Source organism: Monodelphis domestica, chromosome 3 (assembly GCF_027887165.1).
Source record: "Monodelphis domestica isolate mMonDom1 chromosome 3, mMonDom1.pri, whole genome shotgun sequence".
NCBI classification, from domain to species: domain Eukaryota; kingdom Metazoa; phylum Chordata; class Mammalia; order Didelphimorphia; family Didelphidae; genus Monodelphis; species Monodelphis domestica.
Genome location: NC_077229.1, coordinates 300218252 through 300246116, shown reverse-complemented (window position 1 = coordinate 300246116; position 27865 = coordinate 300218252). Strand labels below are relative to the sequence as shown.

The window sequence follows — 27865 nt, the reverse complement described above, 5'->3', positions numbered from 1 at the left end:
CTTTTAATAATTTTTTCTGACATTTTGTAATCCGTGTTCTTTCCCTCAGTCCCATCCTTCCCTGCACCTCCCCAAGATGGCACATAATATGATATAGGTTGTACATGTGTTTTTATGCAATGCATATTTCCTTATTCATCGTGCTGTAAAAGAAGACATATCATTGAGACTAGTAAAAATTTTATAGAGGAAACAAAATGAAAATGATGTTCTTGAATCTGTATTCAAACTCCATTGATTCCTTCTATGGTAGTGTATGGCCCTTTTCATCATGAGTTCCTTAGAGTTGTTCTTGCTCCTTGTATTGCTAATAATAGTTGTCACTCACAGTTGATCATCATAGTATTTTATTGTTGCTATTGTGTAAAATGTTCTCCTGATTCTGATCACTTCACTTTGCATCACTTCATATGATTGTGATAATTTTGTTCATCATTTCTTATGACATAATAGTATTCTGGTACAATCATATACCACAACTTGTTCAGTCATTCCCCAATTGATGGACATCCTTTCCATTTCTCGTATTTTGCTACTATAAAAAAGGGCTGTTGTAAATATTTTTGTACAAAAAGGTCCTTTTCCACTCTCTTTGATCTCTTTGGGATACAAACCCATTAGTTGTATTACTATATCAAAGGGTATGTAGTTTGATGGCCCTTTGGGCATGTTTCCAAATTTCTCCCTAGAATTGTATCATTTCAAAGTTCCATGAACAATGTATTAGAATCCCAATATTTCCACATTCTTAGTGACATTTATAAATTTCCTTTTTTTATCCTATCAGCTAATCTGATAGATATGAGGTGGGACCTCAGAGATGTTTTGATTTTCCTTTGTCTGATTAATAGTGATTTGGAGCATTTTGTCATATGACTACAGATAATTTTTATTTCTTCATCTGTGAATTTCTTGTCCATTTCCTTTGGGCATTTGACAATTGGGAATCCTTTGTATTCTTATAAATTTGACTCAATTCTTTATATATTTGAGAAATAAGGCCTTTTTCAAAGAGCTTGCTTTGAATGCTTTTTCTCATTTTGTTGTTTCCCTTCTAATCTTGGTCACCAGTTTCTCCTGGCCAGCTCAACTGCCTCTCCTCCTGGGAACATTCTGTTTGGAACCTTCTTCTTGATTGACAGATATGTCCCCAGTCTTGGTTCTTGCATCTTGGCTTACAAGACCTCTCTCTCTCCATGCCTCTACCACACATTGATTTTATTTATGCAAAATCTTTTAAATTTAATTGTGTCAAAGGTGACTATTTTATATCTTATAATGTTCTCTATTTCTTATTTCCACATAAATTCTTCCTTTATCCATAGATCAAACAGGTCAACAATTCCATGCTTATCTAATTTACTTAAGGTTTTGCTCTTTCTTTCTAAATCATGGATCCATTTTGACTTTACCTTGGTATATGACATGTTGATTTATGTCTAGTTTCTGTCATATTGTTTTCCAGTTTTCACAGCAGTTTTTGGCAAATAATGAATTCTTCTTCCAAAAGCATGGATTTTTACATTTGCCAAACACTGTTACTATAGTCTCACTGCTGTGTGTTGAGAACCTAATCCAACCTTGCTGAATACTTTTGAGATCATGTGCCCAAACTGCAACTTCAAGCTGTCTGTGAGCCCCACTGGCATTACCTCAGACAGGAGAGGGAGGAAGTGCTCACCATTGGGCAACTTTACAGAGGGGCTGGGCATGCAAAAAATGTCCTCAGAGCTGTGGAGAGGGGTAATGGGGCAACATTCTCCATGCTGCCCAGGCAGCTGTGCCATGGCTTTGCCAAAAGAGACCTAATCTATTCCATTGAACCCATCTATTTCTTAGCCAATATCAGGTTGTTTTGATAGTGGCTACCTTATGATATACTTTAAGGTCCAGTACAGCTAAGCCAACTTCCTTCATATTTTTTTTCATTAATTCCGTTGATATTCTTGGCCTTTTGTTCTTCTAAATGAATTTTGTTATTACATTTTCTAACTCTATGAGATAATTTTTTGTAGTTTGATTTAGACTTTATGTCAGGAGAAATGATTTTATAGTTATAGTTAAAAGTGTAATGGACACCTTCAGGAAGCCCTATATCTTTTCTTAATGGGGATCTTCAAGCAAAGGTTGAATGACCATTTGTTATGTATGTCATAGACGGAATTCTTTTTCATATATAGACTCAGCTAGTTGTCCATTAAATTGCCTTTGAACTTTTGACATTTTGGGCATCCTAATTTTGTAATCAGACTCATTTTGGTGTAGGGCACACATAGCTTCAGAACTTAATAAGTTTCATGGAACTTATGATTATCTAACAATAAGGATTAGTTAGAATTAAAGTTAATTAACATTCAGTAAAGTTCACAATACAATTCAGTGACAAATGATATTGTGCCATTAAGCCTCAGCACTAAATGAATAATGAATGCCTCACTGCTTTCTGGTTTTCTCCTTCAATTCCCAATCTACTTTGTTTCCTCACTTGGTGTTATTCCTAATATCATGTAGCTTATAGTCTTATTTTCTTTCCATATTCATTAATAGTGGAATAGATATCTTTGTGTTCATTATTTCTATTTCTTCAAATTAAAGGAGCAATACTGGCATTGAGATCAAAGGAAAGGTGAAGATAATTGGAATAAGTCCCCTTTAGTAAATATTTGTTACCACATGTGATTTATTTATGTATTGTCAGTGAATACTACAGTTTGACCAACTGAACAAGTTAGTTTGCCTCTGCGCCTAGAAATACTAGACTAATGAGGCAAGTATATATAAACTTTAAACTGTTTGCTGTGGTTTTTACAGTTTTATGTCACCTATTTGCTGCCAGGTCTTTGATGTACAGAATGCTATTAACATATGATTTTACATATATATAATATATGATATATGTATACTTGCAACATTAATATGCATATATACACATAGAGACTAATACAAGATTAAGTGTATATATATATATATATACATATATATATATATATATATGGGGGATACACACATACACAAATATATATAAAATTTGTTTTTGTCTTCCTATGTGTTATGAAACAAATGATGGTCTCCCATCTATAGCCTATTTTGCAGGAAAGAATTCTGCTACTTTGAAATTTTTCATCTACATTTGGTCAACTTTGGATTTCTACACTTGTACTACATATCAGCTGCTACCCTTAACAATTTTGTTTTTATATGAACATTGGCAGCATTTAGAAATTCAACCTAGAATCCTCTGTAAAGTGATTTGGAAAATTGAATACCTTTTTATTTTCTCACTTCATTTGTCATCTCCATAATTATTATTAATCTCAGTGTTAAGCAATATATCAACTTGTTCTTATACAGGTAGATGGCACCATGAGTAAATAAGCTCATAGGTTTATAAGTAGAAAAGACTTTAGAGGCCCTCAAGTCCAATTTTCATTTTATAAATAAAAAAATGAGATCCAGAATTTTAAGAAACTAGTCCAAAGTAAGACAAGGAGCAACACAAGAACTTGCATGAGAATCCAGGTCCTTTGATGCTAAATGCTGTTCTTTTCCTTCTATTATATGCTTATCTATGTATACTGGAACATTTCTGCATTTTTGTTTGTATTATGGCTCACATTTGCTTTACTTCCAAATAATATGAATAAAAGTAGCATTGAACTGGGAATTTGGTGATTTGAATTCTAGTCCTAGCTCAGCCATTTAGTGGATTTTGATTTCTGAATAAATTACTCTGAGCCTCAGTTTACTTACTTGCATAATGGGAATAAAAATATTCAATGTCTGTCTCAAAGAGTTGTTGTGAGGGTCTAGTGAAATAAAACAATATGGAAATTGCTTACATAAACTTTAAAGCTTTATGTACATTTTGGTTAATGCTATTATTACCTTTTCTGAGTCCCAGGCTCTTTGGTAAAAGTGTTCTATCTCTCTCACAGGATTGTTTTAATTTTAAATACAATATTACTGCATGTAAAAGTATCTTTATAATCATTAACTTAATATCCTGCAAATGTAAAGTATTGTCATTATCTTCTAAACGTTGTGGGTATCATACAGAGCAGATTTTGAGATTGACAGAACAAACCAAATTAAAATTTATTTGCACCATTATGTAACATTCATATGTCAGTCCTGTCCTTGTTTATTTTTTTATTATCTCTACAAAAGAAATATTTTATCACACTTACTCCCTCTGCTGTTCATATTTCCTTATTCTCATATTTTTTTTTTGAATTTGGAAAAAAAGGAAAACCAAAATCCATCTCTGTAGAACTCAATCCTAATTTGTGCCTGAAATTGTCACAATCTGGTTTAACCTCTCTTTCTTGAAGGCCTACTATGTGGCAGGTGTGCTGATGAATGTGATTCTGAGTTGCAAAGTACTCTTGTTGGTCTATTTGCTATTTAAGATAGCCATTTAAATAGTGACTCCTCTTTTCTGTATCTTCCAGAAGCAAATTTTCATCCTGTTCTAGCAGCACCAGAGCATAGCTGTAGCCTCTGGCTCTCGATTTAAATAATACGCTAAGTATAACTGGAGTTTGAAGCAGATCATTGTCACAAGATAGAGGAATCTGGCAGAGCTTGTATGATTATATGCTATCAGTTACTGTGGCTGCCTTGCTTTGTGAGGAATTTGGTTTTTAGGTTCTGAGAGCTTTCTAAATAACTGTTAGATTTCTAGCACCAGGAACATGTTCAACAAACAGTGTCATCAAGGGAAAGGCTTGCAATGAGCTTTAAACTATTTGTTGTTATTTTTACAGCTTTATGCCACCTTCTGTTTGCGTCTGGGTCTCTGATGCTTAGAATGCTATTAGCATATCGTTATACCAAAACAAGTCCCCTAACTCATCGATTCTGTTTGTGTTTCCAGTTTATCCCACAGGTATTCTTTGCTCATCTTCTTTCCAGCTTCTTCAACAAACATACCTATATAAAAGGAAATGGGAAAGTAGTACTGTTAGTATGTTGATTTGTTCTTGCTAAATTATCCTAGCTAGGTGAAACATTTCATTAATTTTCCCTTCCATGCCCTCATGTGGGTCTTAGAGACCATCATAAAAATAAAAAACAAAAACAATAACAATAACAAAAAATCCAGAAAACCAAAATCATTTTTTACTCTCTGCAAATTCATGAAAGGCATTAAGGTGCTATAGAGAAATAGCCAACCTTGGGACCAGAAAGTCATGGATTCAAATGTTGCCTCTAAAAATTACTATGAGGGGCAACTAGATAGCTCAGTGGATAGAGTACCAGGTTTGGAGTTGGGAGAACCTGCCTTCAAATATAGCTTCAGATACTTCCTAGTTGTGTGATCTTGGGCAAGTCACTTACTCTCCATTGCCTACCTCTTTCTTGCCAATCTTCTGCCTTAGAACTGATACTAAAACAGAAGGTAAGAGGTTTTTTTTTTTTTAATTACTGACTAGAACTCTGTGCTACCATTTAATCCTTTGGTGTCTTCAACAATTTTTAACAACTAATAGTTTTAGAAAAAGTACTAACCTACATTGGTTGGGGAATTTTTCTAATTAAGTATGTCCCTATGCCAGTAAAGTAACAATTGTATTCCTTATCCTTACAGCTATGTCCACCTGGTGTTAGTGGGCCAATAAATGATTATTTAAAATATATTCTACATTTCTTTATGCCACTTACATGGTATAAATGAAAGTGAAGGCAGATAGCAATCCAACTGACCTTGCTGTAGATTATTAGTTAATTAATTAGCAAATTTCATTGTTGTTTAGTAATTTTTTAGTCACAGCTGACTCTTCATGACCCCATTTGGGGTTTTCTTGGCAAAAATACTGGAGTGGTTAACCATTTCCTTCTCTAGCTCATTTTACAGATGAGAAAACTGAAGCAAACAGGGTAAAGTGACTTGACCAAGTTCAACCAGTTAATAAGAATCTGAGACCAAAACTCAGGAAGATGAGTTGACTTGAGACCTGACTTTCTATCCACTGTGCCACAAATGTGACCACTTAAAGAGTATTATCCAAACTCGATTTTCCTTCTATGATAATAGTGAATTAAATATGAAGTCTGCATCTACCTCCAGAGGACCAAATTGACCATTTTAGCCATTCTGAGCAGGCTTCAAGTTATTTTAGTCAAATAATAGATTTGATTAAGTCTATTCCTTTTATATAGCTAGTTGTTTGGTAGACATTCATGGTGTTTGTGAGGGGGGGAAGGAAAATGGTGGCTGTCGTCAGCTATTTAAGGGCTCATATATATAGGGACCAATTTGGCAAGGAATTTCTTCTACTCAGTAAAATCATGGAGCATGCCCATGTATGGCTGCTTCAAATGATCTGACTCTGTGAGACCAGGTCTAGGCTGGTACTGTCCCTATCTGGCTGTTTTCTGGATATACAGGTTGTCATTTCACTCCCATTAGGATGGTGCCACTTTTAAAAGTGGAGTTGGAAAACTACTATATTGATGACCTGAGAAGATCACCAGCCACAGAGGAGCACTTTATGAGGACAAATTCTCGATTTACTTTGACCTTGTAGACATGACCTAAAAGTCCTGTCTTGCAGGACTAAATCCTCAGATAGTATGGTTATTCCTAAAGCAAAAAGCATTCATTTGCCAAGTTTCTTCTTTAAAACTAATAATTACAACCACAAAACAAAATGGAAAATTAGAACATTTGTCTGAATAACTTGTAGCACAATGACCTAAGTGGTCTAGTGGTTTGAAATGGCTTTTCAAAACACTTTAAATCTCAGTTTTGTTGAATTCTGAATTGGATTGCCTACATCTAGGACACTTTCCCACTTAAAACCCTTTGTAGCTTAATTTCACTTTCCCCCTTTATGTCCTCCATATTTCAGTCAGGATGAATTACTAGTGTTTCCCCAAAGTTGGTGTGACATTTCTAGCTCTAAACATTTGTACAAGCTGAAACACTCTTAACTTTTTAAAATTTCTTCTTTTCCTTTTCCCTTAAGGTTCTTCTGAAATGCTACCTTCTCCATGAAATCAGAGGGTCACAGTTGAAAGGATTTCTCTTCCTCCTCTAATTTTCAGCACCTTACTTGGGTCACTTCTTTGTATTCATTACATTCTTGTTTGTATTATATTTGTTTCTGTACATGCTATAGAATCTAAGTCCTTGAGGGAAATGAATTACATCATTGTTTTTACCTTTGTTTTCCTTGGGCCCATCACAGTGGCTTGCATATTGTCCAAACCTAATGTTTGCTACTTTTAATATGAGCTGTCCATAAGGAAATGTATTTGTACTGCTGATGAGTATTCATAGAAAGAGATCCCAGCTTTGTGCACTAATGAAATATTAACCTAGGTCCAAGAAGCTGTTTTTCTTTCTAGCAGGACCTTGTATCCACCATTTCCTGATAGCCCTGGATGAAATGGCTGCTGCATTGGCTTGCCATTTTTGTCTGCTAAGAGTCATGATAGCATGAAGTCCTTGTTATCAGGGAATGCATTCAGTGATAAAAGAAACACATTAATACTGGTTATATGGATTCGAAGGCACTCATGACAATGAATGCTTTCCATGTCCAGAGAAAGAACTGTTGGAGTCAGAATACAGATGATTTTTCACTTGTTTATTTGAGTATATGTTTTAGGGCTTTGGTTTTATAGGATTATTCACTTACAAAGAGGCACAATATGGAAATATGTTTTGCATGAAATAATACATGTGTAATCCAGATCAAATCACCTGCTAGCACCAAGAGGGGGAAGGGAAAGGGAGGGAGGAAGATGATAAGTTCAATTACATGAAATAGGAAAACTTGCATGGAAATTTGTTATTACATGTAATTGGTAAAAAAAAAATACTGGTTGTATGGGAAAAAATAGTTCTCGTTTAACCCCTGAAAGCCAAAAGCATGAAGCATGGTTCCCAGCAGCTCTTTATTTAGGAGTTATGACAGGGAAAGATTGTATTGTTTGGGATAGTGACTAGATCAGGAAAATGATCTCAGCAACATCTTTCCCCCTACACTCCCAACCAAGCATGGCTCAATCTGATGACAAAGAGAATCGCAGAATTTAGAGCTTCAAGGGACTGAAGGGATCAAATCCTACTTTATCGTTTTATATATGAGGAAAGCTGAATTGGGGGAGGATGAATAGCCACACATTTTGGAGATCACAGTGAGCATTAATCCATTCTTTTGACTAATGAAAGCAAGATTAAACTACCTGATGAACAAAGCTGTCAGTTGCAAAAGGGCTTTTCTTTTTATTTATTTATTTTTAAACCTTTACCTTCTGTCTTGGAATCATTACTGTGTGTTGGTTCCAGGGGAGAAGAATGGTAAGGGCTAGGCAATGGGGGTTATGATCACAAGTTAGGACATGATGGAAGCCAGACTTGAACCTAAGACCTCCCATCTGTAGGCCTGGCTCTCAATTCAATGAGCTATCCAGCTGCCCCTGCAAAATGGCTTTTAGAAAGCATTTACTTCTGAAACACATATCCTAGCTAGCAGGAGACATATTTCCTCACACATGATGTGGCTAGGCAAAAGATAACTAGATGCATCAGCTTTTCAAGATGAAAAGCCCTTTTTGGAAGGGCTGGATCCAAGGACCAAATGGAATTTATAGTCAATGTATGTTACGTGTGAATAATACTTCTATTTTTTTTTTAGTTTTTATCTACTTTTAGTAAATTTTTAATAAATTAATTACCTTAAAGAAGTAAATAAATGAGACACATAGGCAGGGACATAATAATGGGAGTTATGAAATAGGTTGAGAGGGGGACAACAAACTGAATAATATGATTATATGGAAACATACATTTCCCTAAACCCATGTTGGTGAATCTATGTCATGCATGACAGAGGGGGTACTCAGAGCCCTCTTTGTGGGAACATATGCCATTGCCCTAGTACAGAGTTCACCAGAGTTCATTACTAGAAAGCCAGAGGAATGAGGGGGCTGGGCTGCTTCTTCCTTCCCCCTTTCCACACCAACCTAAAAACATTTCTCACATCTCTAAAAGGTTCACCATCACTGCCGTGAGCTCCCACCCCCACCTCCTGTGTTGGAGAACCTATGGCATATATTCTGTAGGGGGCTGCGCCTCTTCCCCTCCCCATGAACCTGAGGACATTTCTCTCATTAGCCTCCCCTCTGCCCAGCAACCCAATGGGAACACTTCCTCCCTCCCCTGTTTGGGGTAAGGTGGGTGGAGGGGAACTCAAGTGCATTGTGAAGTTGCAGTTTGGGCACTTGGTCTTTAAAAGCTCCCCATCCATTCCCTGCACTGAAGAAAGATGATCAACACCTGGGAACTTTCCATATAGGGCAGAGCTAAGAATGATCACCGGCTACTTCCCTGAGATCCTGTTGAGAGGTATAGACTGACAATCATTCTTAGCTCTGAATTTAGACAGAATAGATTTTGAACTAGTGTTTGGTGTTGCCATGAAATAATGATGCTCATTTGCACTAATGACTTTTTTCTCAAAGGCAGCTTAACTTCACTAATTTCCAAAACAACAGGAAGGAGAGCCCTACTCCTTTAGATAAAGGCAATGCACTGAAACATGTTTTGTTTTGTTTTTTAATCCAATCAGCACAGATGTTCAAAGGAAGACAGAAGGGAAAATCCAAAGTCTTAGTGATGGAGATGAGTTTAATAACATATACAAACAACTTCCTACTATCTGTAAGCAGATTATATGTGACCAGGGAGTCATTCCTACTCTAGCATCTCTCAGAGGCTCATTTAGTGAAGAAGGAAAACTTGTTAGGGGACAAAGATAGCATTGCCAAACATATAATAGGCTAAGGAAATAGTTCTGGATATGATGCATATTTCCTAATGTCTTTTTAAGATGTCTTTTTAGCCCAGATGTCATAGTTCAGGAAGGGAGACTGTGGCCTAGACACAGGGCAATAAAACCTACTCCAAAGTGTGTTATTCCCCAAGAATCAGGTTCTTTTCTCTTCACATCAGGTGGATATGTTCCACTTCTTTCCTTCACATATTTCTGGCACATGGTCAGGAAATGATTTTGTCCAAATTAAATAATGAAGATATCTTCTTCTCACTGCCATAACATCAACTTGTTCCTGTCCCACAGATACATATCCACTCCTAATGTTCTGTGGCAACTTTACTTCCATGTGGAAGATGTGGACTTAAACTCAACTCTGTGAATTAGGAAAAAAATGTATTTATTGGTCCTAATTCTACTAACCAATAAAAATTAAAGTGATCATAGTAGAGTATAAGTATCTTGAGTATATGGCATACAATTCATATATCAGCATATTTCTTCCAGGGGTAGATGCTTAATAAATCTTTATTAAATAATTAAGGGAAACTATCTTATATTTATATCATGCTTTTGACTTTTTTCAAAACCCACTGAAAATCTTAAGAGCTTATCTTTCCAACTTAGAACTGGAAGTGACCTTAAACATTATCTAGTTTAACACCTTCAATCTAAAAGTGAAGAAAGTTAAATGTCAATGGGCAAAATTACTTTTCCAAGGACATACAGTGGCAGAATCAGTGCTTGAACCCAGTTGGATTTCAAATCAGTGTCCTTTTCTATACTATATTATTTAATCAAGACTAGAATTAGCTTTCTGTTAGCACATCACCCAGTGTGAATATGTATATATATATATATATATTTATATATATATATATATATATATATATATAGGCACATGGTTGTGAGTATATATGGCTGTATATCAATGTGTTTAAGTTCTAAATCTCTATGCAGTTCCTAGCATTTTAAAGGGCTATTTTTCTTTATAAGCTTTTATCCATTCCTGTGATTAAATCTCATATTCCTGAGAGTCAGACTCTACAGAAGCATCTGGTCTGAGTGTGTACAGAGAGACCCTCTAGTTTCCCTTAGCAACAAGATTCACCTGAAGGCTTTTTAAATGCTCCTCCCATTTAAGTTTTCATTTTATTCTAACCATTTATTTGTCAGAGAGTGTAAATAGATAGCTAGATATATAACATATATCTAGATGTTTATATATATGCATATGTACTATTTATATGCAGGTTGTCCCAAAACTCTTCATTCAGTTTGAGACACCCTATCATTTTTTCTTCATACATTTATTCTCATCAGTTTTATATATGTAGATATTTTCTATATCTGTATGAATTATAGTATATATGTATTTACACAATATGTATAAAGTTAAACACACACATATATAAAACTAAAACACACATTTTATCTTCTCCATCATTTGCACATATAGAAGATTTAGTTAAGTGTCACAATATTAGTAATGGAGAGGAAGAGGAGGGTGGGTGTATATGGAGTGAACAAAGATATTGTTACTGTCAGGGTGAGAGAACTGAAAGGATGTGAATAAATAAAAGAATTTTATTTACATCTTAAATCAGATTTTGTGATCTGTTCTCATAACTGAATCTTTTTCACCCACCTCTACCTGAGCTTAGAAATAAACCATCTTTTCTTCAAACTCCAAAAGATTATTTCCAACGTGATATTCTTACACAGTCACAAAGATCACAGATTTAGAGCTGGAAGGAACCTCAAGGGCCATTCAGGCAACGTTTCTATTTTACAGATGAACAAACTGAGATCTAGACTCTCTAAATACTTTATCCTTTGTCACAAAAGTAGTAAACAGCAAAGCTAGGAAATGGAAGGCACCAGTATCTTCCCAATGTTTTTCCAAGGAGCATATTCCTTGCTTGTATAGGTCTCTAGTCTCTATCTTCCAGTCATTTCCAAATTAAGGGAAACAAAATCAGCAACCCCCTAGATTTGGGGTCATGAGAACAAAGCAGGAGAAGCCATGTTAAAGCACAATCACATTTCAAAGAGGTGTGTATTTTGGGGGTGATTTTCAGGAATTCAAGGAGGCATGAAAGGATTAGAGCAGTAAGGTCAGTGTTTCGCAGGCAGAGAGAACGCTGACTGAATGTTACTGTTCCAACAGCCTCAGCGGGAACTCTAACAAGGTTTGTCCTTTAGATTTTTGGTGATGGGAACCGGAACTTTGTCATGTGTGTAAAAATGTAAACAGTTTGCAGCAGGATCGCCCTTTCTCCTCTCTCTACCTTCCTTTTCAGTATCTCTGCCTAGGAGTTGAGTTAGAAGTCATGTGAGCCTGACAGCCTGCGAGCTGCAGCTGAGATCAGAGCTAGAGAGTGTGTGCCCATTAGTCCAGAGCGCGGCTGGCTGGAGAGGCTGGCACAGCACTGGAGGCGCCAACAGGAGTCAGAGCCAGGCGAACCACAGGGGGGGAAAGGGAGAGTCTACAGCGGTTGCTGCAGCTGCAGCTGCAGCAGCCAACTCACAACAATAACAAAACCCCACTGCTTTGCTCCACTCGGGGTTCACCTCGTGGCGCAGATGCGCCCGCATATCCAGCGCTGAGATTGTCCGGCCAGCGAGTACCTGGGGGACCCCAAGAATCTCGCCTGGACTTAGAAGGGGCACTGTATAAGAACGACCCTGCAGAGGGACAGAGGTAAGCTTTGCGGGGCTGGGGGATATTTTTGCACTTCATTGTCCTTGGGGTTACCAAGTCCATTTTTACCTGGCCCTGTTTCAGGGGTTACAGAATTCAGGATCAGGGCGCACTTGTAACATAACAGGGGGAAAAGGGTCCATTCCCCTGCACTCCATAGCATCCCACCCCGTTCAACCACAGTCTGCCAGAGATAAGAAGACGGCAACTCGTGTGTGTGTGTGTGAGTGTGTGTGTATGTGTGTGCGCGCGCGTGTATTTGTGTATGTTCGCAAAGGTTTTGGTATGAGATCTGTACTTTGACCTTTCTCTTTTGGATCTCAAAGCTCTGTCTAGACATTCGAGAGGGGTGGAGATCTGGTGTTTCACACTGGGTGTGGGGAGAAGAGTGTGGACCTCGATCAGTAGTTTTAAGAGACTCTTCCCCTTCAAGGTAGCTCTGTGGTGTCTATAAGAGACTTCTGGATTTGAAGCAGAGTTCATCCTGGCACTGCGATTTACTAACACTTGTGTGTCCTTGGGCAATTATTTGCTCTAGCTGGACTTCAATTGACTGATCTGTGCTCCTGTGAAATAAAGAGTTTGCACTAGATCTCTAAGGTCATTTCCAGATCCAAATTTATGATTCTGTGTTATTCCATGCTTCCGAAAACTTGAGATTTGCTCAAGAAAAGTTTGCCTCACGTGCCCCCAACACCCATAAGCACTCTTTCTTCTCTCCCTTTTTCAGATTTCGTAACTTCTGGCTTCCGGCTTCCTTGTCCCCTTAATTCGGCTTCAGCCGGCCTCTCAATGGAGTCCCCGGTACAGATTTTCCGCGGGGATATGGCTCCTACCTGTCCCCCAGGCAACTGCCTGCTTCCCAATAGCAGCAACTGGTTCCCAGGATGGGCAGACCAGGACAACAACGAGAGTGACAGCTATGAGGACCAGCAGCTGAACCATACACACATCTCCCCTGTCATTCCCATCATCATCACTGCGGTCTACTCCGTGGTGTTTGTGGTGGGCTTGGTGGGCAACTCATTGGTCATGTTTGTGATCATCAGGTAAGAAAAGTGAGAGAAGATAGGTGGGAAGGAAGGGAAATAGATTACCAGTCTACTTTTTAGGGGATTCAGAAAACAGGGGAAAGGATGGGTAATACATCCCAGCTAGGCGATATGGAGCGCCCCCAGGAGACAGAAAACTCTTAACAAGGTAGAGAAAAAAACAGTACAAGATTCTGCCCCTTGGGGGAGGGGTTAGAGGTGGAGGTGGGCAGTCAGTCCCTGCTAGGTGCTGTACAAGTCAAGTTTTCGTTTTTTTCCTTCATGGAAAGGTTTCATGGAAATAAATTTTCAAAATCCCCTGGCACACACGCACACACACATTTCAAGGTTTTCTGTGACTCATCAGATTAGTGTTGTCAATTGTGTAGTTAAAATCCAATTATGTGCTGAAGGTTTATAACTTAAATTCCACTCTACAAATTAGAAAGGAAAAATGACATTATTTTGTGGCAATATTAACAGCTTCGGTTAGTAAGCCTTTTGACTTTCCAATGATATATTTGGGGAGGGGGATTATGAATTTGTGAAATTTTACATTACTTTGATGCTTTCATCCAGAGAAAGTGGAGATCAACATTCTTTTGTTGTATTTTATTGAACATAATTCTCTCTCTCCCTCCTCCCCCCAACCCCCATCAGGTAAAAAAGGTCTAGGTTGGGAGAAATATCTCTGGGTGACATATGAGCATGCTGGCATTCTGACTGCTGAGCCTTTGTCCACTTTCAAAAAAGCTTCACTTGTGTCCTGATATGGAATCTCAATAAGTTATCTCTGAGATGATGAAATCTGTGACAAAATAAGTGACAAAGATATGGGGTGGCGAATTTAAGGAATGGCAATGCACTAATTTCTCTTCTAATCACTAATTGAGTTTAAACCTAGAGTGTTTATTTCTCTTGTTCCTTCAGAATAACAGAAACCACAGTAAGAAAGTTCAGTGAATTTTACTTTTGCTTCCAGATATTTGGTTGTATTTTTTCAAATATGCATGTGATCACATTTTAAGAAAGCACAATCTGTTGGCTAATTTCCCAAGTGTATCTTTTAAAACTCATTTTACTCATTATTGACTGGGATTTGTTAAACTACCTCAGTACACTTGTTTCTTGTAATTTATTTCATGTGGTAGGAGTTCAATTAGTGTTATGGAAAGGGATATTAAAACCAAAATATATCTCAATGTTTATCAATTTTACAGTTAATCTTCATGAAGAAGATTATGTGGCAAAAGAGACAGGAATGAAATTTGTGATTTTAAGTGAAATTATCTTATGACTTTGGTATATGATGCTTAATTTTTTAAATATACCCAAAAGAAAGTTATTAATGGTATGTCAGTATTTATTTCTACTTACTATAATATGAATGTTTATTAAGAAATAGATTAACATCATTAACATATTTAAGAAATGATTTGTTGAAATGTTTAGTTTGGAACAAACTTCTTAACCTTTGTATTCAGTGGTTCTAGGGTGTGTCTTCTTCTAGAGTGAATGTCTTGGCTAAAAGACATAAAGAATACTAAGAGATAAGAGAACATAATCTTAGTGGTGGTATTCCAGGATGCCTATCATTTGTAGAATTTTAAATGTCAGAAGAAAGCAAAAAAATACCATGCAAAGATTGTTCATGAGTCATATAAAAATTGAATGGTAAATATGCATTTCAAATCAAGGCAATTAAAAATTAAAATATACTAATTATAGATATATTTAACCCCAAATCAGAATTAGGTAAGTAAGATTCTAGGGAAATTTTTTTTTCTCAATATCCTTAGGAATTAAATTAAATAATAAATAGAGAGAGAATACAGTTTTGAAATGGTGGTAGAAAAATGTTTGGTTCTGGACTTCATAGATCAAGAATATGTGGAAAATCTAAAGATGGATCTGAGTAATAGACAATCAAGGGATTAGTAAAGAACTAGGAATATTTAGCTCAGCAAAAAGTTTTTGTAAGAGTCAAAAAGAACCTAAAATGAGATGATATTATAAGGCTAGTGTTTTTTCATCTTAACAGACAAAAGAACTAGAGTTCTCTCCATTATGCACATATAACATATGTATACACATATACATACACACATATGTGTTTTTATGTTTGTGAATGTATTCAAATATATACACATATATCCATGTTACAAGAATAATCGAGTTTAACATACAGAAGCACTGACATTGGATTTTATAAATAGCGAAATGTTTTTCTAGAGAAATATAATTTCTTTCTCTGTGAATGGTCCAAAGCTCTCCCACAAAAATAAAATCTAAAACATGGACATTTAACTATCTAAAGTATTTCACTTCAGTCAAGAAAATAATTGGTCACCCTAATATGAAAGGTCATGTGGCAAAACCTAACCTGAGAGTCAGGAAAATCTGATTTCAAGTCTTGCCTCTGACACATATTCATTATGTAACCCTGGGAAGGTCCTTTAACATCTTAAGGCCCCAGGGACTATATATTTACTTACAAAGTATCTTCTGCATCAATGAAATCATAGTCCTGGACTGCGTGAATGTGCGTGTGCATCTGTATATACACATATGAGAACTTATGTTATATAGATATTTAAAGGTGTATGTATTTATATATAAGCACATCAATCAGTAAACATTTATTAAGTATCTTCTATGTCTCAGGTACTGTGCTAAATCTTGGAGTACATATGATACACAATCCATATCTCTATCTGGCTATATATCTATCTCTCTGTGTATGTATACATCTGTGTATGTATGCATATATATACATGCATATATTCCCTAAACACTATACAGATATATACATGCATGTATAATGCATATACATATTTGTGTTCATATATACATGTATCCATCAGCTTTCTTCCATTACACATGTATACATATATTGATATGAGTTGACTAATTGCTTTGCTTGAAACCTAGATAATGAATTATAAAACAAAGAGACAAAGGTAGGACTAGGTCTTAAGGGAAGATTAAAATTTGGGATTGTCTAAAAACTGCATCACATTCACTTTGCTGACATTCTTTATACAAGGCACTGGGAGGAGGTACTTGGAAAAAGACAATGTTTGAGCATCCTCAAGCCTATCTGGAATTAGCCCTATATACAAAGGTGCCCAAAACATCTGAGTTCACTTACTAGGCAAAGCAAATGTTTACCTAGGAGTCTAGTGGAGGATTAAATCAAGAGATCAGGATCAATTGACTTTCTCCACCAGACCAATTTACAGAATCTAAAGAATAGGCAACAGAGCCAAGATGATAAGATATTAAATGAAATTTTAAAAGTGTCTATATGCATTATTTTGTATAAGTTATGATGATATGGATGAAATGAAAATTTTTTATTATTCCTATTTAATATTTTATATTTCTATATAACTTTATTATATATAAACATAATTATATAAAATATATAAAAATTATAATATAATAATATAATATTATTATTCCTATTTAAAAACAAAACAAAACACTTATTTTCCATCTTAGAATCAATAGTGTGTATTGGTCCCAAGGCAGATGAGTGGTAAGGACTAGACAATGGGTGGTAAGTGACTTGCCCAGGATCACACACCTAGGAAGTTCCTGTGTCCAGATTTGAACCTAGAACCTCCTGGCTATAGGCTAGATTTTTAGTCCACTGAGATACCTAGCTGCCCCTACCCCCTCAACTATTAATCCTTTATAAGGTATGAAAAAATTAATCATTCAAATTTCATGTTCATCATTCAAGAATCAGAAGAAGACTAATCATTGACTGGTCAAAGGATTAGCTACTTTTGTGAGCTGAACTTTAAGGGGATAGATCCAAAGAGTATTGTTCATGATCTTAGCAGAGATACTGCACCCAAGAAGAAAAGCATGAGGACACTACAAGGAGGGATGGAGAATTAAAGCTATGCAGTACTATCAGAATGAATTACCTAAAGTGTTCTTTGTTCCCTGTGTGCCTCTCTTCTAAGTGGATTGTTTTTGTTTTAAACCCTTACCTTCCATCTTAGAATCAATACTGTGTGTAATCACACAGCTAAGAAATGTCTGAGGTCAAATTTGAACCCAGGACCTCTCATCTCTAGGCCTGGCTCTCAATCTACTGAGCTACTCAGCTGCCTCCTTAAATTCACATTTTCAAGCATTAATCAGCTAGGCTATCTTTCCCCGCCTCTTACTGTTTCTGAAATTGTAGTGTCTTTCTCTAAGAGAAGAGTGATACTTTCATCATGGATTCCTGCCCCGACTCATAAGGGTTATCATATAGCATCATGACTTTTGAGGGTATAAAAGGAGCTCATAAATGATCATAAATAATCCAATCCCATCATTTTGTAGATGAGAAAACTGAGACCTACACATGGGAAGTGATTTGCCCAGGGGCACAGAGATTACTAAAGTGCCAGAATTAAACCTAAAATCTTGATTCCAAATGTGTTTTCCCCCCTTTATTGTACATCTTGCCCTCAGCTATCCAATTGATCTTGATGTTACCAAAGTAGGTTCAGTATATTTAAAGAGAAGTTTTAATGAAAATAATTCAATGACATAACCCAGTATCTTTTTCATTAATCACAAGTTCTTTTTTCTCCGTTAGTGGTTCATCATCCACATCATACCCCTTCTACCCCTTGACTGGGTCTTCTCTAATATTCTATTCTGGGTCCTTTTGTATCTCATTCTATATACTTTCTCTTGAAAACTTCATCTTCTTCCATGCATTTAACTATCATCTTTTTTTTTGATGATTCCAAGGTCTACAGATCCAGTCCCATTCTTCCCCTTGAGTTTCAGTCCCATCACCAATTACCTATTGTATATTTCAAACTATATGTCCTAGAGGCATCTTAAACTCAAGATGTCTAAAATGGAAATTATCTTTGTCTCTAAATGCTCCACACCAAGCTTCTTTATTTCTGGTGAGATAAATTCTGTTCACCCTTAAGTTTATAATAACCTCACAAGTTTTTAATCTTTGAAGCATCCTGGACTCCTTATCCTCTCTTGCATATTCAATCAGTTGCAAACTCTTGCCTTTTCTACCTTCACCATATCTCTTGTATCCAATTTCTTCTTTCCACTCAAACCATTTTAGTTGAAGCTTTAATTCCTTCCTGCCTAGATCATTGCAACAGCCTCATAACTGTCTTCTTACCTCACTTCTTACTACTCCAGTGCATCCTACACCCACCTGCCAAATTAAATTTCCCTAAGATCATATCAGACTGTATATTCCTCTACTAAACCAACTCCAGTAACTTTCTATTGGTTTTGATATAAAAGATAATCTCTTATTTCACTTTCATAGTCCTGTGCAATTTGGCCCCAGCCTTCCTTTCTCTCACACTCTGAGATCCAGTAAAATGGATTTTCCCTCTCTTCATCATACTCAGCATATGATTTCCTCTCTCCCAGAGACTGATGGCACAGGGGTAGCTGGACTTAGAGTCAGGAAGACCTGAGCTAAAAATCCAGCCTCAGACACTTCCTAGCTGTATAACCCTGGGTGAGTCACTTAATCTTTATTTGCTCAGGTTTCTCAACTCTAAAATGGGATTAATAATAGCTCTTACCTCCCTGGGTTGTTGTAAGGACCAAATGTGTTATATTTGTATAAGGAACTAGCATATTACTTGACACATATTAAGTACTCTATACAAGGTTATTCTCTCCCAGCCCTTCTCTCTTCCATGCCCTTGCTCTGGTTATTCCCTCATGCCTAGACACTCACTTTACCTCCATTCTGAAAGAATCCTTTCTTGATTCCTCTGACTGGTGGTGACTACTGTCCCAAATTACCTTGCATCATTTCACCACCTTGTATATGCTATTATGTATTTATTTCATATTTATGCTATATATTATATTTACATTTTATTTTTCTCATTAGACTCTAAGTTTATTAAAGTTTTCTTACAAAACAGAAATATTAAATTATGTTCATGAATCACAATGTATTTATCCATTCCCCAAATGATAGGTATCTATTTTTTATCCATTCTTTGCTACCAGAGAAATGTCCTCACAACTCTTTTGGTGTATATGGGGGTTTTCTTCATATCCATGATCCCTCTCAGGTATTAGCTTAGTAGTAGAATCTCTGTTCAAAGGGTTTGATCTTTAAGTCATTTTATTTCAAGAATTCTAAATTAATCCCAAACATTTGTTCAGATTGCATCAACAATACATCAGCAATCTTTTTAGAATCCCTTCAACATTGACTATACTCAGCTTTTGTCTTTGACAATTTCAGGATGTTAAGTGAAACCTGAAGGTTGTTTTAATATGTATTTTTCTTATTAGTAGTAATTTTGAGCCTTTTTCACATTGCTGTTAATTGTTTGAAATTCTCTTGAGAACTACTTTTATCATATCCTTTGTCTTTTTATTTATTAGAGGAATGGCTTTTGGTCTTTCTATCTATGTCTTTACTTCTAGAAATATAGATACATATCTATAGAGAGATATAGATATAGATCAGTTAGTGGTTCACATTAATTTTAATAGTAAAATCTTACCTGAGAAAATAGTTTTATTTTTTTGTCCTTAGCACAATGCCTGACATACATTAGGAGTTTGTTAGTTGATTGATTGATTCATCCTTCACCCTCATCATTTTCCCATAGTGTTCTTTAGGGTAAATCTAAATTCTCACAAATCCAGCCTTATAAGCAAACAAAAAAGTCTTTCCTTAGCTTTGCCAGATACATAATCAAGTTTAAATTGGTTATTTTATTTCCTCCTAGTCCCCCATTGCACAAGTTGTTTTCTAAAACAGCTACTTTCTCTTCCCAAAAAATTCTTTTAGAAATTATTTTAAAAAACAAACAAAAAAAACCCAACCACAAAGTTTTTGAATGGACATTTGGTTTCATTCCAGTGGCCTATGTTGATTAGTTAACCAGTTTAACAGACTTCCCTTTAAATACAAAATCACATCTGAAGTTGAAAAAGAAGTATGAAGTAGTAGGTTGATGAGCCAGTAGTTCAACAGTTGTCAAGCTGGAGTTGGACAATCCAGTTATGAATTCTACTTCAAATGTACTTTTTAGAGCATTCTATCATTTCATTTTTCCATAGTTCAGGATTGGTTTCCATAGGAATTTATTTCCGAATGAGCAGAGTACCCCTCCAATCAATCATTCTACTTTCTTTTCTTGAACAATAACAAATCTAGTGCGAGCTCTGTGGCTGTCATTTCCTGAATTATTGATTTGATTTTTGAATGCACTCAGTATCTTGCCTTAGGAAGTTACCTCCTTGGCTACAACTGCTATCATGCTGTTCTTTATCTAGTTCCTCCTGTCATTTGGCTTATGAGCCAAATCAGTGGTACAAGTAATTCTAGTTTTGAATATATCATCAAAAAAAGTTGGTTTCACAATGATAAATATTTAATCTGCAAGGGAATAGTAGTTTGTGGTTTGGGGATAGTTTATTGTGTTAGATGAGAAAAGTTTCAGATGAATTATATTGAATTACTTTTATATAACAAGTATTTATACTCAGTAGAAATAATGATAAAATTAGCTTAATTCTCAAAGAAATCCAGCAGTCTAAGTCATCTTTTAACAATTTGATAACAAAGGAAATTCATATCTAAAGAAGATTTAAAATAATAGAATCTTAGCTTGAGAAGAGAACTTCATAATCATATGACTTAATCTTGTATTAAATCAAGGATGCTTACTGAGGACTAACTGTGGAAAAGAAATGGGATACCCAAATGCAATGATACTCTAGAATGATGTCTGCATAAATATGAATTTATCAAACCTGCTGCTATCTCTAGGAAAACTGAAAAATTTAATGAAATATCCACGATTCAAATCAATCCATTTGTTCAATATTTTGTAGGTATGAAAAATAAAATTACTTGGAATTTTCAGTTTTCAACTGTTCTTTAGTATTATGAAAACAAATTGTACATGTAGTAGAACTATGAATTGCAACCATGAAAAGCTTAATACAGAGTCATGAATAATATCAATAGCATCAACTATGGTGGTGCTCTTTTCTATGGTAATCCTCTCCTAATCTCTCTGCCTCTCTCTGTCTCTGTCGCTCTGTCTCTCTCTTCATCTCTCTTTCTCTATCTCTGTCTCTTTGTCTTTCTGTCTGTCTGTCTGTCTGTCTGTCTCTCTCAATTGTATAGGCACAGATGTAGTTATATTCTTACTGGTCAGCAAACATATTAAAACCCTTAATTTTGGCAACTGTGACAACATCAACACCTGTCTGCCCTGATATTCAGGATAAATGTTCCACCACCTGCCTGATTGCATCCTGGCCCCCTTTATCTTTTATTTTTGTACACATGGAGTCAATAAAGGCAACAGAGAAAAGATATGGAGGGTATATGAACCTGTCCCTTTCATAATAAATGAGCAATAAAAGTAAGGTGATTGGAGATAATTGAACATAATTTGTGCTGCTTGAGTAACTTAGATGCACATTAAGTTACTACTTTTGCACATAAGTATTATCAATTTTCACTTACTGAATTTTGTTGAAGCCAAATCAAGATTTTTTTTAAATGCCAAATTACTTTCCCTTAATAAAGAAACAAATTACAGTGGCAAGGCATTTAAATGGACATTTAGCAAATTTCCCTGAGATTCTTTGAAGGTGTTTGAAGAATTTAGTTGAATTGGATTCTGATTATGTTTTCAAATTAGTTTCTCTGGCAACTCAGATGTAGCATCCATTAATTCTGATTATTTTAGATATTTTTGAGCACAAAACCATGGATACTACATAACTGAAAGGACTATGGGAAAGGAATAATTATGTATGCTGATGAATTATTGCTCCCAATTTTGCCTAACTTGGTAAATCTATTTCATTTCCAAAAAATGTGGGGTTACATCCTCCCTAATGGTTGTCATTCTTTTGAAATAATTAAGTACTTAAATAATTGTACTAACTTTTCAATGCCCAAGGTCCCATCTAGTGGTTTATTGATTGATTGATTAATGCTACTTTGTAGTATGACATTGTCTTCTGGGCCATCAAACTGTCCATAAGCTCAGATGGACCTATAAGAAAAAAATAAATTTTTTTTTTTCAGACATATGCTCCTAGAGGTGCCTTTTCATGAGCCTCAAAGGATAGTTTGAGACATGGACAAATGAAAAACAAAGAGAACAAAGAGCTTTGGATTTGGCTTCAGAGAACTTGAATTTGAATACTGGCCCCACCACATATTATGTCTCTGACTTCTGACAAGTTTTGGAAGCGACTAGAGTTTCTCATTTACCTCATTTCTACAATGAGGAATTTGGACTAGACTTGTAAGAGTCCTTCTGGCTTTAAACTCATGATACATTATGCAACAGTAGTCCCTTTGACCATATTCCAAGTTAGACTCTCTTCCAGAACTACTTGGCCTTTATATCAATGGCTTCAGTTTCATGTCCAATGACACCATACTTAGTATACATTCCTAGCTACATACGAAGGGGAGGCTCTTCTGAGCCTTGACTGAATTCTGTTCCCATGTTTATTATATAGAAATTCTGGTGTCATAGAAAGTGGGCAGGACAGTATTGAAGGAGTTTATACAATTCATATTAATTATTCCATTTCTCTGTCCTAACATTTTTTCCCCTAAAAACCTTACCTTCCACTTTAGAATCAATACTGTGTATTGGTTCCAAGTTGAAGAGTGGTAAAGTCTAGGCAATTGGGGTTAAGTGACTTGCCCAGTGTCACACAGGTGGGACATGCCTGAGGTCAAATTTGAACCCAGGACATCCCATCTCTAGGCCTGGCTCTCAACCCACTGAGCCACCCAGTTGCCCCCTCTGTCCTAACATTCTTAAGGTTCCCAACACTTAAAGACAAATCCTGAACTTTAGCTTGGTTGTTAATTCATAGTCTGCCTGTTCAGCCTTATCTTTAGGGGAAGGCTGTCAAATCTTTAACAATTGACTCTGAAAAAAATAAACATACCCATGGTATGCTTTTAGGTTTAATCAATACTATCAACATATCCTTATTCACTTCCTTATTTTAAAAAAAATCAACAAAAATACAAATTGAGCCTTGATTTTTAATATTTGCTAATAACAGAAGTGAATATGCTCACACTGATAGCAATAGATTCTTTCAGGCCAATAGAGCTTTCTCCAGTACACTCCTGTTTACCTATTACTATTTTCCTTCACAGATACTGCATTCTTTGATTCCCAGTGGTCCTATGGACCATTAGTAACCTTAAGTCTTTGTTCATATAACTTGCTGCCTGGAGTATCTTATTTTCCCTACTCTTTCAGTCCTTCAAGATCCAATTGAAAACCTACCTCCTCCACTTGACCGTATGCAAACAATTCATATATATGAAATTATTATACTAAGGTAAATAATTGGTTTGCTGAAATAAATAGTAGAATCTTATTAGAAGGGAGCTCAGTGCTTCTGAGAAAGAATTCTATCCACAATATCTTCCCTAAAAGACCTTTAGTTTGGAGAAATTCATCTCCCAAAGAAGCTCACTCTATTCTTCACATGATTATAGATCAGGAAGTAGAAAGGTACTTAAAGGTCATCAAATACAAATGCAAACCCTTGATACAGATGAGGAAACTGAGACCCATAGAGTAAATTGCACAGGTTTGATTTGCACTCCAGTCCTGTCATTGTTTAGGCACTTTTCAACCATGTCTGACTGTGTGACTGCATTTAGAGTTTTCTTGACAAACATAGTCGAATGGTTATCCATTTCCTTCTTCTGCTCATTTTCCAAATGAGGAAACTGAGGCAAAGGATGTTAAGTAACTTGCCCAGGGTCATACTGCTAGTAAGTTTTTGAGGTCAAATTTGAATTTGGGTCTTCCTGACTCCAGATCTGACCCTCTATCCACTGTGCTACCTAGCTGCCCTCCAAGTGAATGCTCCTTTCTTTGTTCCATGCTACCTTTGAACTTTAGTTATTAGAAAATTTCTTCTTAATTTGAGGTAAAATTTGCCCCTCTGTAACTTCTAATTGCTTCTAAGACAGGCTTTGATAAGCTCACCAGAGCAAGTATAATTCCTCTTTCTTGTGGTCACTGGTCAAATACTGAACATGACAATCTTGTTTTCCTTGTCTTCTTTTCTAGTCTAACCATCATTGGCTTCTTAAACTGATCCTCAGAGCTATTCACTTCAGTGAGGCAGGTGACTAGGGTTCAAGTTCTGATTTTTCCACAAACTTCCTCTTCACTTCATCTCTCCAATTTTATTTCTTTTCTAAAAATTGAGAAAAAAGGGGGGGAAATGGACTAAAAAGAAAAAATAATGAATAATTTTTTTTTTAATGAGAGATCAAGTTGTATATAAACTGTTGTGGTCTTGTCTTTAAAATAGTTCCTGATTAAGGAAACATAATTTGCACATAGAGACAGTTGAGCAATATTCAGTCCTATCAATTGCCTGCTGCCTGACACTGGACAGAGAAGGAACTGGCTGAAAGACCAAGGGACAGCGGCACACAGTCATTTTAATGATTGCCTCTGTTTTCTGGTCTTTTCCAACCTTATGCTTGTTTCTCAACTGAGGAAGGTCATGTTTTCCACAAAACCCTGCCTAAGGATCTTGATTCTTGGCATCTCCATGAGTGATTCAGCTCCCTTTCTGATTTGCATAAAGCAATACAGCTGTCTGCTTGCAGAGACCAACTCGCTCATTTTGTCTGCAAAGAGCTACCTATTTTTGTTTTTGCGTTGCTATATGTTTGAATGGACTTTAGCCAGATTCCATGGGAAAGCAATGCCCTTTTCTCTGGATCAAAGAAAGCAGAGTACTACTCTTGTCCTGTATTGCCTGAATCAGAGCTCAAGCACAAAAATCATTGGGTGTCCTGCTGCTGCCTGAAATCCAGAAGTGGAATGGCATCTCCCCTTTCTGTTTGGATGCTTCTCAGCTTCCTACCCTACATATTCCCACATGGCACATCCTATGGCAATTTTATAGCTTTGAAAAATCATCAAGTGTAACTTAGGTCACATATTGCACTCTTTTAGGGCCATATGCTACTGTGCTATGTGCAATGAGCAAATGAAGCAACCTGCTATTGATTCCACCTCCAGGCTTTCTACATAAGCCAAAAGTTCTCTCTGGGATGCCCACCAATTTACTTGAAACAAAAATAGACCTGCCCAAAACCCCCATCTGGGAAATAAAAAGCATGTTTGGTTTGAATAAAATGGAGAAGGGTAAACAGGGTGAATAAGCTACCATCATAGATTTCCTCCCAGAAAAAGCAGTACTCTATAGCCCTGAGGCATAAAGATCTAGTAAATAACAGAGATATTTGCTAACTTGAGGGGCTTTGTTAGACTTGTGTTCTCTGGATGCTCAACTACATTTTAACCACTTCTAGGGTATGATCTCTTGTGTTTCTTGATAACTCTCACAGTAGTTCATGTTGGGCCTTGTTCTGTCATGGATAATTTTGACTTCATGGCTTCTTGGTTAACATGGATCCTTGTTTGGTCCAATATAGACTGCCCCAGAATACCTATGATTTACTTAAAATAGTAACATGACTTCAAAAAGTGCTTTATATATGCCCATTGACATTTTTATATACTCATTTAAATATGTCAATATAAGTACATCATACACATACATGAATATGCCCACGCATATACACATAATCCTATAAGCACATGCACATACATATATATACATAAGTACCTTTATATCTATAGCCAACTATCTATACCTATATTGGTGTATGTATATATGTTTGTGTGTGTGTATTCTTTTTTCCTTACATCTTCTTTAATTTCACCATCAGCTCTACTTCCCTCTGAAAAAATGTACTCTGATCGTGGAAATACCTTATTTTCTAAAAATTGATCTTTTCATCTCTATCGTACCAGCCTGGGTTTCTCTTTGCTTCCTGACTTCTTATTGTTGTTCAGGCTCACCCAACTCTTCATTACCCTAGTTGAGATTTTCTCAGTAAAGGTATAGTGGTGGTTTGTAGCTCCCCACCATTTCATACCATTGGAAATTATACCTGACTGCCACCTCCTCCTCTACTCCCACCCCTGACTGCCAAAGCTCTCTTTTTATGTTTGCTTTATCCATTAGATTTCAGCTCCTTGAGGCCAGGAATTGCCTTGCTGACTTATTTTTGTATCCCTATTGTTTAGCCCAGTGCCTGACATATAGCAAGTGCTTGATGAATGCTTTATCAATCTGTATATGAGGCAGCGAAGGTGCAGTGGATAGAATTTTGGGCCTGGAATCAGAAAGGCTCATCTTCCTGGGTTCAAATCTGACCTTGGACGCTTACTAGCTTTGTGACTTTAGCAAGTCACTTAACCTTTCTTGCCTCAGTTCCTCATCTGTAAAATGAATTGGAGAAGGACCTGGCAAATGACTTTAGTGTCTTTGCCAAGAAAACCCCAAATGCGGTCATGGGGAGTCTTACATGATTGAAAATGACTCAGCATCAACAATAAATCTGTATATCTATCAAATGATACTTGGAGATGGATACTATTATTGTTATTATCATTTTATAGGCTAAAAAACTTAGAATACAAGAAGTTAAATGACTTCCATATTCTGGTAGCTAGTGAGTATTGGAGACAGGATCCAAATCTACAGCTCTGTTGACTTCAGGATCAGTGACTCTCCCTCCTGCTTCTCTACCACCTTCAATGGCAACCTGTCCCTTTATCTTTACCATCTTTGAGTATATGGAGTTAGCATTCCATATGTGGCATTAATGTCATCCTCTTCACCAGAAAAAGTGGAAGTCAAGGAAGGGAAGTGGTTAGCAGGTTAAATACAAGTTTCCTAAAAGAGCAAAGAAAAATATAAAATAAAATGTAATATTGATTGGAGCCCCCTTTCAGCTTTTATGAGACAAATTTGGAGAAAAGTATTGTCTATTCTCAAACTCAATATTTCTGCAATTTTTTCTTCTCGATGTATATATATATTAATGGAAAGAGGAAGAATTACATTCTTCCATCTGCCTTTAAGATTCTTTGAAGTGCCTGGGCTTAGAGTTGAATGATTTTATCAAATTAATATGGAAAAAATTGCCATGATTCTGCCTCCACAAAAGACTGCAAAGTCTCATCTTCTTGAATAGATAACATTGTTTTCATGAAAGTTATGGGGGTAGAAGGCAGAGCCTGGAAGGGCCTATCTAAATGGAAAGTTTTACAGACAGATCAGGAAAGTTATACTGGGCAAGATGTCTGAGGCCTTGCTTAGTTAAGTATAGAAATTGTATCACTAGAAGTTTGACCACCAGAGGATGATTTTTTGGGGGGAGGGTTTTGGGATGGTGTCAAAGTGATACTAGAAATGAAATTAATCTCATGAAATGA

General features: G+C 36.2%; 1 protein-coding gene across 1 annotated transcript in view; it reads left to right on the top strand.

Annotated features, from left to right (window-relative positions):
• Nucleotides 1–12088: 12088 nt before the first annotated feature.
• OPRK1 (opioid receptor kappa 1) overlaps nucleotides 12089–27865 on the top strand; it is a 35880-nt gene continuing 20103 nt past the window's right edge. Inside the window, exons 1-2 of the mRNA XM_001368727.4 lie at nucleotides 12089–12489; nucleotides 13220–13538. Coding sequence (XP_001368764.1) covers nucleotides 13282–13538 — 257 coding nt within the window. The 5' untranslated portion in view covers nucleotides 12089–12489; nucleotides 13220–13281. The remainder of the gene's footprint in view (nucleotides 12490–13219; nucleotides 13539–27865) is intronic.